Source organism: Vipera ursinii (assembly GCF_947247035.1).
Source record: "Vipera ursinii genome assembly, chromosome: 6".
Taxonomy (NCBI): domain Eukaryota; kingdom Metazoa; phylum Chordata; class Lepidosauria; order Squamata; family Viperidae; genus Vipera; species Vipera ursinii.
Genome location: NC_139515.1, coordinates 88,903,205 through 88,917,901, shown reverse-complemented (window position 1 = coordinate 88,917,901; position 14,697 = coordinate 88,903,205). Strand labels below are relative to the sequence as shown.

The window sequence follows — 14,697 nt, the reverse complement described above, 5'->3', positions numbered from 1 at the left end:
CCTGGCGGAAATGGCAAAGATTTCGGCGTATTTGAAGGACCATTCGCAACAGAGATATATTGTGGAGTGGAAAAAATGGATTGATTATATCCAGAATAAATATGGGACTAAAAAGTTTCATTTAGCATTTGAATAAGTAGTGATGTGATATTTATATTGCTTGTAGTCATTTTACAAGAGCTAAAGTGTGGTAGACTTAATAGCTCATTGTTGTTACCATATGGTAGTTTATGATTGTTTCTACTCTTATACCTTGTATTTAGCTCTGGGAAGTCGGGGAGGGGGGAAGGGGAGGGGGGGAGGGTTGGGTTGGGTTGGGTTGGGAAGGGGGCTGGGTGGGTGGGGAGGGGTTGTTTTGTTAAAGATAAAATGTATTGAAAAACTTTTCAATTAAAAAAACAATTTGGATGAGGGGATAGATGGGGAACTCATCAAATTTGCAGACGACACCAAGCTGGCAGGAATAGCCAATACTCCAGAAGATAGGCTTAAGATACAGGAGGATCTGGACAGACTAGAACACTGGGCGCTATCTAACAAAATGAAATCCAATGGTGAAAAAAGTAAGGTTCTACACTTAGGCAGGAAAAATCAAATGCACAGGTATAGTATAGGTGGTACCTTGCTCGATAGTAGTAACTGTGAGAGGGATCTCGGAGTCTTAGTAGACCATCGCTTAAATGTGAGCCAGCCATGGGCTTCAGCTGCCAAAAAAGCCAACACAGTGCTGGGCTGCATTAACAGAGGGATGGAATCGAGATCAGGTGAAGTACTAATACCACTTTACAATGCCTTGGTAAGGCCACACTTGGAATACTGTATCCAGTTTTGGTCACCACAATGTAAAAAAGATGTCGAGACTCTAGAAAGGGTACAGAGAAGAGCAACAAAGATGATTGGGGGACTGGAGGCTAAAATATATAGGGAACGGTTGCTGGAATTGGGTATGTGTAGTTTAATGAAGAGAAGGGTGAGGGGTGACATGATAGCAGTGTTCCAATATCTCAGGGGTTGCCACAAAGAAGAGGGAGCCAAACTATTCTCCAAAGCGCCCGAAGGCAGGACAAGAAGCAATAGATGAAAACTAGTCAGGGAGAGAAGCAACCTGGAACTAAGGAGAAACTTCCTGACAGTTAGAACAATTAACCAGTGGAACAACCTGCCTCCAGAGGTGGTGAATGCTCCAACACTGGAAGTTTTTAAGAGGAGAGTGGACAGCCATTTGCCTGAAATGGTATAGGGTTTCCTGCCTGAGGAGGGGGTTGGACTAGATGACCTCCAAGTCCCTTCCAACTACTTCTTCTTCTTCTTCTTCTTCTTCTTCTTCTTCTTCTTCTTCTTCTTCTTCTTCTTCTTCTTCTTCTTCTTCTTCTTCTTCTTCTTCTTCTCCTTCTCCTTCTCCTCCTCCTCCTCCTCCTCCTCCTCCTCCTCCTCCTCCTCCTCCTCCTCCTCCTCCTCCTCCTTCTTCTTCTTCTTCTTCTTCTTCTTCTTCTTCTTATTATTATTATTATTATTATTATTATTATTATTATTATTATTATTATTATTATTACGGAGGTGAATCCTGGATTGTCAAAAGCAACGGTCTAGCCCTGACCACTATCAATGTCGTGACAGCCCTGATCATCAAGATCAGAATGTTAACCCTGAATGGTGTCACCTCTACATAAGCCCAGACCAGTTCTCACGCCACGTTAGTCAAAATCGCCATTGGCACACAGCAAACAATAGTCTGAAATCGTGATAGCCCCGACTGATACATCGGGCTAGTCCAGACCATTATCGATACCAGGCCTGTCCCAATCTCCATTACCGATGTCACACCATTCCAGAGCCCCTGCCAAGGACTGATCGGGTAGGAGAAATCCAGTGTGACCTAGTGCAACAGTATGGGTGGTTGCACGCTCTCTTAGACAAACAGCAACCCATGGCAGCTCTTCTTTTCAAACCCACGTTCGAAGGAGACCCCGAGACGCTAACCTTCTTCCTGAACCAGGTGCATTGCTACATGAACAGAAATGCCAATGCTTATCTGGACCCTGTCACTATGGTTGATGTGATAATGGAGAAGCTCGAGGGGGAAGCTAAATTGGAGTGGCTAAATAGTTTGCCGTAGCCGTGGGACTACAATCTGTTCATCCAAGGGTTGAGAACCAGATTCGAAGATGAATCTATAGCTTTACAGGCTGAGCAGGACGTCCACAAAGTCAGACGGGGGGGGGGGGGTAGACCATCAAAAGAATACATGCATGCATTCCAGAGAGTGGCAGGCCAAATTGAGCAGTGGCCAGAACGATCCCTGGTTCACCATTTCAAGAATGGGCTAGACCCCAATCTGTTCCAAGCCTGTGTCTACCAAGGAAGAACTTCAGGAATGGTATTGTGTGGCAGTGAAAATGGACATCAAGCTAACCTGGACTGAGAACAGACCAGACTAGGTGGCCACCAGACCGACGAACCCCAGCAATTGGGATGAATGAAACCCCAAAACCATCTTCGGGACCACCAATTAAGTTTCTAGATGTGGCCAGCCGGGTCACCGTGCTGCATCTTGTCCCGTTCTTTTCCCTCAACAGAAAAGCAGCTCAGCCCCACCAGATAAGAGGAAAGGAAACCAGAGAGAAATCAAATTGGATTACTCAGCAACAAGCTACCCAGGTCACCTCACTTACTCACGAGAAAGTAGAGAACACTGCTACAGCTGCTGTCACACCTGCTCCATATGACAGCAATGATGAGGGGGAGAATGACCAATGGTGAGTCAGCCTATTCTACCTTTTTTCCTTCTCTGTCAAACTCCATGCATTTTAATGGCCTCAGTGGGGTAATTGTGGGAAATATGTACCCCCTTCCCTTAATGAAAGACTTGTTAATTCATCTGGTGAAGGGGAGAATCTTTACCAAATTAGACATAAGAGAGGCATATTACCACGTGAGGATAAGAGAAGGTGATGAATGGAAAACTGCTTTCAACAGCCCTCTGGGTAGCTATCAATTTAAGGTCATGCCCTGTGGATTACATGGAGCACCTGCTGTGTTCATGCAGCTGATTAACCAGGTGCTACAGAAACATTTATACAAAGGGGTTTGGGTGTATCTTGATGACATCTTAATCTATACAGAGACTATGGCTGAGCATAAAAGTTTAGTGCGAGAAGTACTGACAAACTTTCTATATGCGAATTCCATCAGACACGTTTGGATTATTTGGGCTATAGAATCTCTAGTGAAGGCATCGAAATGGACCCAGCCAAGGAAAAGACCGTCATAGAATGGCAACCCCCCAAATTCAGAAACAACTCCAGAGTTTCCTAGGATTTGCTAATTTTTACCGTCAGTTCATTCCTTCATTTGCTGAGATCACTTGGCCCCTGACAGAACTATTAAAAACAGGAAAGGATGGGGGAAAACTGCATACAGGTCAGCCTCTGCACTGGAGTGCCAATCCGCTTTCGAGAACTTAAAAAACTGTTTGCTGCTGAACCAATTCTAAAACATCCTCACCAAGGTGAGCAATTTGTAATTCAAGCAAATGCTAGCAATGTAGCTGTGGGAGCAGTACTCCTGCAGAAGAATCATGAGGGAGTTTACAGCCTTGTGCTTACACGTCAAAAAAATTCATCGACACAGAAATGAGGTGGACCATTAGGGAGAAGGAAGCTTTCGCAATTAGATGGGCTTTACTAATGTTCTGTCATTTCCTAGAAGGGAGCAAGGTGTGTTTTGAAGTATGGACTGAGCACAAGAATTTGGAGGCACTGAAAACTCCCCGTAAACTGTCTCCTAAACAGGTGCACTGGGCACAATATTTTAATTGTTTTAATTTCACCCTGAAGAAAGTATTTTTAGCTGATTCCCTCTCCAGATTGCCACAATACAAAAGCCAACGTGAGCAAGTCATAGACTCTATTGTACCCCCACCACAAGTTGTTTCTCAGATAACTCCCCAAAGTCACCAACATGCAAGGACTGTTAACCCTGATGATCCTTTGACAAAGAAGTTAAAGCAAGAATTGATTACTGACCAATGGTTTAATGACAATCAAACCACCCTTACCCACATGGATGGGTTAGTTTGGAAATGCGGTGGCTCAGTGGGTTAGGACGCTGAGCTTGTCAATCAGAAGGTCGGCAGTTTGGCGGGTCGAATCACGAGTGCCGTGTAACAGAGTGAGAACCTGTTACTCATCCCAGCTTCTGCAACCTAGCAGTTCAAAAGCACATAAAAATGCAAGTAGAAAAATAGGGACCACGACGGTGAGAAGGCAACAGCGTTCCGTGTGCCTTTGGAGTCTAGTCATGCTGGCCACATGACCACGGAGACGTCCTCGGACAAGCGCTGGCTCTTCGGCTTCGAAACGGAGATGAGCACCGGCCCCTAGAGTCGGAAACGACTAGCACGCATGTGCAGGGGAACCTTTACCTTTACCTAGCTTGGAAAGGGGGAAAACTGTACTTGCCTAAATCCCTCAGATTCCAAGTGCTCCAACACAGTCATGATGTAAAGCAAGCTGGTCATTTTGGCTACATAAAGACTGTCATGGTTCCAATAAATGAGACAGTTCAAACAAATTTCAAGCATTGTTTATCTAATAAATCTTAATAATAAAACTAAACACCGGCACTCATGGAGGGATGCCAGAATCTGAAATCTCCTCCCCCCAAAACACATTGTATGATGCACAATTCCCACCCCTATTCACACATCATATCACATTATCCAATTAGTTTTACATCTGAAGTTTCACTTCTCTTTCTGTGTGCGGAGTTTTCTTATCTTCTCCAAACATCCGGTTGACATTTCCCCCCCCACTTCAAAGATTCCAAGTAAAGCAGTCAAAATAAAAGGCTGTCTCTTTTATTGTCAGTGCAAAAACATGTCAATGTTTTCAGCATTGACAAAGACATTACCGTATTTCTAATCTGCAGGCAGTTTGGTGGCCTAACTTAAAGAAGGATGTAGAGAACTGTGTAAAAAGCTGTGCGATCTGTGCTACCATGAAAAGAATCCCTGGAAAACCTCCTGGGCTGTTGCAACCTATTGTGGACCCCTCCCAGACATGCAGTTTGCGGCCAGGTTCTGGAGGGATTTTTTAAAAATTGATTGGTTTTCATGCAAGGACTGTCCTTGGCTTTTCATCCGTCTACGAATGGAGCGGCTGAAAAAGTGAACGCAATGGTGGAGCAATATCTTAGATGTTTTGTGGATGATCAAGAGACAAATTGGACCGATCTCCTCCCTTTTGCTCAGATGGCTTATAACAGCACTGTACACAGCAGCAAGAACCTCCAAGAACCACCTGCATCGCAGAATTTAGATCAATGGGTGTCTGCTTGAAAGGAGGTGTGGGACAATGCAAAGAAAGCTTTGAAGAATTTTGGATAAGCATCGAGACAAACCGAGGGGGGATTCCTAACTTTAATTCTTCTTTGATTTGCAGGATTTCTCCTTTCTCTTAAGAGGAGACGAATGTCAACGTTGCAACAAACTGAACTGAAACCATTTTTCATTTTGTCTTCCTTGCCACAATTTAGTTTAGAGACTTTAAATGAAGGAAGGGGAAGGGGGATGTTAAGTTTCCAGTTAGCCATAGCAATACTTTTGTGTGAGAATCAAGGTCAGCCCTGATAAGGGTTTTGGCAGGTTGAAAAGCTGGGAGGAAACACACACACACACACACATACGTTTTGAAATAATTGGGAGGAAAAGCTGGGAGGAAACACACACACACACACACACACATACGTTTTGAAATAATTGTTGAATGTGGTTTATGACAGCAATTTGGGGTGGGAATTGCAACTTGGTACTTTGCAGCCTGAGGGAGGGGATTTCAGTCCTGGGTTCACCTATGTAAATGCCGATCCTTTGTTTCCTAAACAAAATGTTCTTTAAGGCATAAATCTTTGCCTTGAAGTTTTTTTAAACGGTTTCATCTATCGGAACCGTGACACCTGCTTGGCCTGGGACCCCGACAGGGCCCTGCTGATCCGGGAGAGGAGCCCCCTCCCCAGGATGCCCAGCATGGTGGTTTGTAGCCTGTCTCTTCCACTTCTCTCATTTTAATTCTTTTCTGGCATTTATTAAAAAGTTTCCTTATATTTTAAAGGGTCCAGAGAGACAGTATCAGTGAGACAGATGGCATAGAAAAGGAAGAATAAAGAAAGGGAGTTAGGGAAGGAGGAAGGAAGGATGAGGCCAAACCCAAATCCGGCTTGTAAGGAATCCAACTTTCCTCAGTGTTGTTTTGGGAACAACAGCAGCTCTTCCTGGTGCCGAGGCAAGAATTGCTCCTTTGTGAGTCTTGACAAACCCCTTTCAAGGCTCCCTTCCCCCCCACCTCCTGGCCCCAGGTAGAAGTCGGGGGTCCCTTCAGTTCAGGGCTGCTGCCTGGAGTGGGACAAGGTCGAGACTGGGGGATTCTGGAAGGTGAAGTCCAGGCCGCCTAAAGGGCCAAGGCTGAGGAAGCACCTGTGGACCCCCCCAAACACCCAGGAGGTCAACCCCGTGGCTGGGTTTCCCTACAGCAGCCACCTCCCCCCCAAGAAGCCAAGTGAAAGCACTTCCTGGCCAAGGAACATGGGAGCTGTAGTGCAGGGCAACCGGTGTTGAATGGCTGATTCTGCTCAGTTGCTAAGCAGCGATGGGGAAGGAGGTTGCACACAACAAGTTTCAGGATGAGGGTGGCAAATGTCCCCCCCCCCAGCTCTGGGCCTTTGATGTGGGGCTGCAGGGGTTTCTCTCCAGCTTCCCTCTCCTCAAATATGATCAAGCCATGACATCCAGGGGCAAAATCCAGGAAGAGTTTTTTCCAAACTAGCACCATCAGTCCTCCACTGTCCTCTCCTCCTCCTCCCCCTCCTCCCCTCCAGAAACTCACTCTCTTCTAGCACTGATGATGTTCTGTATTTGGGTCAGGAAACGTCTGCAACAAAACACCCAGCTCAGGGATCCGGTCATTCCTGCAGGTTCTCTAGGAAAATCAGAAAAATCTCGCTCAGAAAAAGGGAAAGTCAGCCTGTCCACAGCAGCCCCAAGGCCCAGAAAAGGTGTGTGGGGGGGTGGGGGGGTGGGGGGAATCCCCTTGCCTGGATCCCCTTGTCTGGATAAAGGGTGGGGGCTAATCAGCCACGTATCCGGGGTGCTTTCCTTTGGATTGCTGCACTGAGCAGGGGCTGGACTGGCTGACCTCATGGAACATTTCAAACTGTTGGATTCCCTCCGTGACATCCGTCCTGGCAGAGACTAAATTTCAACTTGTTTTGTGCAAACAAGCTACTTCCTGATCCCTAGACACAAAAATCCCTTCTCACACAGAGCCTTTTCTCCCATCGCCCCCCCCAGAAATCCCCCCTTTCCTTGCCTATAAATGCCTCAGTTCCCCTCCCAGAAGGAACGCCTGGAGTTGCCTCTGAGCAGAGTTGCTACCTGTGGAGGCTGAAGGACAGGTGAGTGCGGCTCTCCCACCTGTGGGCACCTGACAGGTGAGGCCCCTGCATAAGATCCCTATAGCCTCTCTCTCTCTCTCTCTCTCTCTCTCTCTTTCTCTCTCTCCGCCCCCCCCCATACCTGAAGGGACCTCTTTCAGGGGACTGCAGGCAATGTCCAGGTTCCTGCAAAGGGATCTACCAGGGGGATCTCTGGGGAAGAGAAAGAGGGGCACAGGAGAGCCTTTTTGGGGGGCCCTTCTGTCCTGTAAGTAGCAATGGAGGATCCCCTGTGACCCCCCCCAAGGCTGCTGCCTGAAGAAGGAGGGAGAAACGGGGTCCAGCTGGGCAAGGGAAAAAGTGCAAAGCAAAGTGTGGGACTCCCAGCTTGGCCTCCGGTTGGACTTCACCCCATTTCACCCCCTTGCCTCTCTCCCCCCCCCCCAGTTCTCTCTGCAGGGAAGGAAGGAAGACCATGGGGCGATTCATCTCCATCAGCTTCAGCTTTCTGGTCATGTTCCTCTCCCTGAGTGGTGAGTTCGAGCAGGGTCTCTCATGTCCGGAGAGGCCAAAGCTCTCACATCTCCAACCCCTTCCTGATTTGAAACCCCCCCCCCCCCGAATCCTCTCTCCAAAGTTTCCTTTATTCCTGTTTGGCTCATTCTGCCCTTCGGATCCCAGCTTCTCTCTCCGCCCCAAGACTCGGGACTGTGAGCAACGATGCAAAACCAAAGCGAAATTAACAGCCCTGAAATGCAGAATTAATTAATTAAGAATGAAGTTAAACCCTTGGGGGAAAAGCTTGCATTGATGAATTAAAAGTAGAGTGCCCCTCCCCCACCTCTTGCTAGGGATTTCTCTCCATGGGGGCCACACAGGGGTTCAGGAGACCCTTCCCCATCTGCTGAAGAGCTGAGCCCCTGCTGGGGGCGTCTTCAGAGGGGCCCTTCTTGGGCAGGGGGGGAGCAGGGGGGCAGCCCCACTGGAAATCTGCCACTGAACCCCTGTAGTTGTTTGGGGGAACCCAGGAGGCGAGAGGGGATTCCTTAGGACAGATCCACCGGATTCCCCTTCCTTTGCTAATTCGGAAGGCTTTCAAGGGCTGGTCCACATCAAGGACATTTCAGTAATTTGGATAGGCTGCATCCAAAGTGGGGATAATTCTTGCTAAGCCTGAATTGCTCAAGAAGCTTCACGGTTTTCATTTATTTATTCCTTTGTATCCCACCTTTATTATTATTACCACCAATAATTCAAGGCAGCGAACATAGCTGTTAGTCTTTCCTCCTTCGGTTTTCCCACAACAACAACCCTGTGAGGTGGATTAAGCTGAGAGAGAGTGATTGACAGAAAGGCACCCTGCTTTTCTGACTAAGGCGGGACTAGAACTCCCTGTCTCCTTGTGATTGGCCCAGAGTCCCCCAGCTGACTTCCAGGGCTAAAGAGGGACTAGAACTCCTGGTCTCCCGCTTCCTTGCCAGGTGCTCTAACCACTAGGCCAGGGGCCAGCAATCTTAAACACTCAAAGAGCCACTTGGACCCGTTTCCCAGAGAAAAGAAAACATTGGGAGCCACAAAACCCTTTTGACATCTAGAATGAAGATTACACTGCATATGTCCTTTTTTATCTTTATGCTATGTATACAGTAAAAAACTATAGCGTTTTGTATTTATGAAATCGATGAACTGCTATAAAGAAAACAAATGTTTATGCTGCATGAGGAGGGGAAAAAACCTTTCTCCTTCATCCCAACAGGTGAAAACAATTTAGCAGCTTATCTACCATCTTTAAAAACAGCATAATTATCCCCATACCTCATCTCTTAATTTAAAAAAATCAAAATATTTCATTAAACTTTCTTTCTCTCTCTCTCTCCTCCCTCTCTCTCTCTTTCTCTCTCTTTCCTCTCCCCCTCTCTCTTTCTCTCTCTTTCCTCTCTCTCTCTTTCCTCTCTTTCTCTCTCTCTTCCTCTCTCCGATCTTCTGCTCACCTGGCCAGCTGGCCTCACACTGTTCTCCGACAAGCCGATACACATTCTTATTGGGCTAGCTCTCTCCTGCCCTTGGTCTGCCAGTCCTCTTCCCTCGCTAAGTAAGTAAAAGTGTGTGTTTGTTTGTGTGTGTGTGAGAGAGAGAGAGAGAGAGACAGAGAGAGTGTGTGTGTGTGTGAGAGAGAGAGAGAGAGAGAAAGCTTCTGCTTTCTGCTGCTTCCTGCTTATCAGCTTGTCAGAGAACAGCGTGAGGCCAGCTGGCCAGGTGAGCAGAAGATTGGAGAGAGAGAGAGAGAGAGAGAGAAGGGAAGCACAAGTGCCTCTCTCTGTCTGTCTCTCTCTCTGAAAATGGCGGAGGAGGACTGGGAACCGCAGTAGCTCTGGAGCCGTGGGTTGCTAACCCAAACCACTAGGTCAAATTGGCTCAGTTGGGACTTGAGGCCCAGGCAGGTATGCAATTTCTGGCTTTGTACCATTCACTGATTAAAAAAAGCAACCAGCATGGACAGAGTCACACCAGACATGCAGCTTCCAGGGAATTAACCAAGGCTAACTCTAATCAAGGTTTGGACAATCTGCAAAGGAAGCTGCAAGTCAGTTGCAATTTATTGTCATCAAAGATCTTTGCAACACAGCAGGTTAAGAGTGGTCCACAGACCCAGCTCTCCTCCCCCTCCTTCTCCTCCCCTCCCCCTCCTCTCTCTCCTCCTCACCCTCCCCCCTCCCCTCCCTCTTCCTCCCCCTCCCCCTCCCCTCCCCCTCCCCCTCCCCCCTCCTCTCCCTCCTCCTTTCCCTGCTCCCTCCTTCTCCTCCCTCTCTTCCTCCACCCCCCCCTCCTCTCTTCTCATTGGGCATCTTGTCTTCCCACACAGGAACTGGAGCTGATTGTCCCTCTGATTGGTCCTCCCATGAAGGGCATTGCTACAAGGTCTTCAAAGAACGCAAGACCTGGGAAGATGCAGAGGTGAGATGTCTTTGTGTGCCTGTGGATCTCCCAGCCCAGGCAGGGGAGACGTGTAGGGAGAGCCTTGCAAAGCCCCCAGGTCCCCTCTGGCTAGGAGGAGATGGAGGGAGACTCGGCTGGGGGTTCGAAAAGGGAGCAAAGCCCCTGATTTTGGGGAGGTCTGAGACGCAGATATCCCGAGGACTCTTCCTCTGAACCCCTTTGAACAACAACCCTGTGAGGTGGACTGGTCTGAGAGGGAGGGACCACCCCAAAGTCACCCGGCGACTTTCATGCATCAGGCGGGACTAGAACTCCCGCCTCCTGGCTGCGAGCCTGGTGCCTTCCCCACTAGGCCAGCTGGCTCTCGGCTTCCTTTTGGGGGAGGAGAAAGCAGGTTTTGGCAGACGCCATCGGAGGGATCAGAGACCTGTCAAAACCATTTCAGGCTGGAGAAGTGAGAGGCGTTGGGGGGGGATCAGGGAGGAGTCTAGTCCCCCTTCCTGGACAGCCCTTTGTCTGGAATGAGGTAGGGGGGTGGACTAGAAGACCTCCAAGGGCCCTTCCCTCTCTGTGAGGCTGTTATCCCGCAGAGGTGAGGCCCGAGTGTGCCTGGAGGTCTCGGATGCTCTGAAAAGCCGGGCAGTAGCTGGCTGGGAGGTCTCCCCAAATCTGGAAGGCTGAGCTGCGTTTGGCCCCCTCCAAGATTCTGCAAACTCTTTTTTCCGCTCCTTCCTCTTGGAAACGCGGAGGAGGAGGAGGAGGAGGAGGAGGAGGAGGAGGAGGAGGAGGAGGAGGAGGAGGAGGAGAAGGAGCAGGCGGAGAGCGGGGTCTGCAGAGCCCCCTGTCCCAAAGGCTGGTCCCGGGTTCAGTCCGGGGCCTCTGTTGAGGGTCCTGAAGCCAAAAGAGGCTTTGCTCAAGAACTGCCTGTTCAGGGAGGGCAACTGCGGGTCTCAAGGAGGTGGGGAGGGTGGCCAGGATCAGGCAGTCACAGCCCTGCTCTGTTCTCGGAGGCAGAAAGACACACACGCACACACACACATATACAACACACCATATAGACACAAAACCATCTGCTTCTCAGCTGAAGAAGTGTCTTTCTCTCTTGTTGGTCTCTCTCAGAAATTCTGCACGGAGCAGGTAAGGGGTGGGCATCTCATCTCCCTCAACAGCCCTGAAGAAGTGGATTTTATGATCAAGCTGGCCTATCCAATATTGAAAGCCGACTTAGTCTGGATAGGACTGAGAGATTTCTGGAGGGTAGGTTCTCTCTAATACTAATCTTTATCGATTCAACTTTACACTTTCTGAGGAGGTTTTTATTTATTTATTTATTTATTTATTTATTTATTTTGAGGGATCCTCTGGTGGGAGGCCGAGGTCTCTCTCTCCAACGTTCTTGCCTTGGACAACAGCCGAAAAAACCAAGGCAGAAAACCTTGAACTGCCATCCTGTCTCTTCCCCCCCCCCACCAAATCCTTCCCTCCTCCTGGGGGACCCAGCACTGTCCTGAAGGGCCGCATCCTGCCCTGGCCCCCATCTCGGCCTCCAGGCCTTCCTCCCTCTTGAGGGCGCCTTGGATGGCCCCCAAACCTGGGGGAGACTCTGCTGGGCCTTCCACTCAGGGGCTTTAGAGGCCCGGCCTGGGGGGGGCTGTTCTTTCCTCTCCCCCCCCCTTTTTATTTTATGCAGAAATTCCTCGTTTCTGTCACCGGCAGGATTTCGTCCCCTGCTCTGTTGCATTTTCAGCTCTAGAGAAAAGCTCGATCATCTGCAAAGGAGGGGAGTTTGCCTGGAGTTGAAATTACCTTTTGTGAATGGAAATATGAATTTCTGGCAACAAGAGCAAAGTAGCTCATCCGAATACGTGACTGAAGATATCCAGGATGCTTTTCTCTTCCCGAGAGTCCCCCGTAGCCCTGGGTTCTAATTCTGCTTCCCCCATGCAGGGACTGATGGGCTTTGAGGCGGTTTCTCTTCCGGAGACCAATGAGTGTCGTTCGGAGCAGTCACCACGTTGGGCATCGGGCAAAGTGGCCTCAAGCTGAGCTGGTGACTCCTCGGACACCTCCGGGCCGTTTCCTCCTCGTTTCCCTCTGGATCTCCTGACTGTCCCCTCCCCAAGCGGTCACCAAGTGTGACCCTGCTTAGCTGCTCCGGGTCAAGTGAGGTTCATGGAGTGAGAGAGAGAGAGAGGGAAAGAGAGAGGGAGGGAGGGAGGGAGGATACATTTGTTCTGCCCCTTTAAGCTCAGCCAACTTTTCTCTCTCTGCCCCTGGGCCCTGCACAGCCAGAGCCCCCTCCTCAATCGGCTTAGGGGATTTCTTGTCTTTCCAGGAATGCCACATGGGGTGGAGAGATCATGCCAAACTTCTCTACAAAGCCTGGAGTGACGAACCCAATTGTTTCGTAGCCAAGACAAGTAAGTCAGTGTGGTGGTGCACATTGTGTTACGTCAAGGAGGGTGGGCTTCCCTCCATGAGGACTCAAGGGATCCTTCTTGCAACCCCCACCCCTTGGCCACTGGTGACCTTCCTTGACCTCCTGGATCTCTGAGCTGCCTCAGTCCCACACTCTGTACAGACAAGGGAACACAACACAACCATGGGACAAACCCTTAAAAACGGGATTGGAGCTCTATATGAAAATTATTACAGGGCCTTCAGCCCATCATTCAACTAACAAATTCCATCTTAACCTTGTTCCGAAAGGCCATCATTGTCTCAGGGCATCTGGCTTTTTCTCCCTGGTTTGCTTGCTCAGATATAGATCAATCTTGCAACACCCCATTGCGGTGAGAAGAACCTCGGCCACATTGTGTGTGTGTGTGTGTGTGTGTGTGTGTGTGTGTGTGTGTACAGAAGAGAAATATTAACACATGCTTGGTCGAATTATAAACCAACCAAAAGAGCAGCTTAAAAGCCGACTTGGTCTCTGGTTAAGGCACCAGGCTAGAAACCAGGAGACGGGGAGTTCTAGTCCCTCCTTAGGCGCTAAAGCCGACTAGGTGACTTTGGACCAGCCTCTCCCTCTCAGCCGAACCCACCTCACAGGGTTGTTGTTGTGGGGAAAACAGGAAGAGGAAGGGGTGTTGGATATGTTTGCTGCCTTGCGTTACTTGTAAAGTAAATAGGTGGTATAAATATAAATAAATACAAATTAAATTATGTGGGTTAGAACAACCTGTTGAACCCCCAGCCTGTTTTAGCAGAGGAGAGTCTCCACCTGTGGTATCTTCATGTCCTCCTGCAAATGAGGGAGGAGCCTCTGAAAAAATCTTCTGGGTCTCTCAGGGAATCTCGGCAAAAAGTGATCAAAATTTCTCTTTTGCTGCCCAGCTGATAACCAATGGTTACGCTGGAAGTGCAATAGCTCACGGTATTTCGTCTGCCAGTCCTGGGCACCGCGTTAAGATCCAGCTGTGTGAAGTCTGGAGAAGCAAAGAAGCCCCCCACACCTGACCCCACCCCTGCCAGCCGCCATGTCTGCTCTGCCCCCTTTGCTCAATGGATGCTCTCTGTAGCCGGGATCTGGTTTTGCTGCTCCTGATGGGCCTGGAGGTCCAATAAATTCTGCCTAGCACGACTGGCCTTGTTTCTTTGGGGCACCCAGGAGACAGTCAAGGCCCGAAGCTCAAGACCCCCCAGCCGCCTTCGTGGCAGGGCTCGGCCTTAAGGGGGGAGGGCGACTCTTAGGTGGGACCACCCACTCAGGCGCAGATGCTTTCCTCCCGTCCCCCTCCCTGGATCCGAAGGGGGTGGAACCTGCTGGGCCTCAACACCCCTTCCCGGCCGCCAGAGCCGATTGGCACCCCGGTGCCCCCCCTGGGCAAGATGGCGGCATCCCACTAAAGAAGGCAGGGGGGTGGGAGGGGGGGGTGGGTCCAGGAGGCACTTTCCGGGTGTTGAGTTTTCCAACTAGCAGCTAAAGCCCCTACTCTGGGAATTTGGGGATCCCTCTCAGGCACCCCGAGATCGTGGAGAAACAGATTCTCTATTTACTCTGTGGAGTTGAGTTGGGCTTCAGGATGGGCCCCTCAGGAGGGATTTCCTGGCAAACATTCTCCCTGGAAAAGGAAGTCCAGGAATTCCGGGTGCAGCTTCCAAGATTCAGGCACTGGGAAATGGGGATCTTAAGACCTGGGAGAGTTCTTGCCTGGATGTCTGGGATCGGTTGGTGCCTGCTGGAGCCCGGAAGTGGGCAGGGGCCGGGAGGGTCTCAGGGCCCCCAGCTGCCAGTTCCCTCCTCGTCCTTTTCAGGAATCCCTGGCTGGCCCCTCCTTAAAAAAGCCACCCCTGCATCCCGCCTGCCTGGGCAACTTTCATCCAGTTGCC

General features: G+C 49.6%; 1 protein-coding gene across 1 annotated transcript; it reads left to right on the top strand.

Moving 5' to 3' along the window:
• Positions 1-7,359: 7,359 nt before the first annotated feature.
• Positions 7,360-13,945, top strand: LOC310642454 (snaclec B7). The gene is made up of 6 exons (XM_083366179.1): positions 7,360-7,449; positions 7,876-7,961; positions 10,292-10,383; positions 11,485-11,622; positions 12,701-12,785; positions 13,702-13,945. The coding sequence occupies exons 2-6, from the start codon at positions 7,904-7,906 to the stop codon at positions 13,773-13,775; spliced, it is 447 nt and encodes a 148-aa protein (XP_083222305.1). The 5' UTR covers positions 7,360-7,449; positions 7,876-7,903; the 3' UTR covers positions 13,776-13,945.
• Positions 13,946-14,697: the final 752 nt, after the last annotated feature.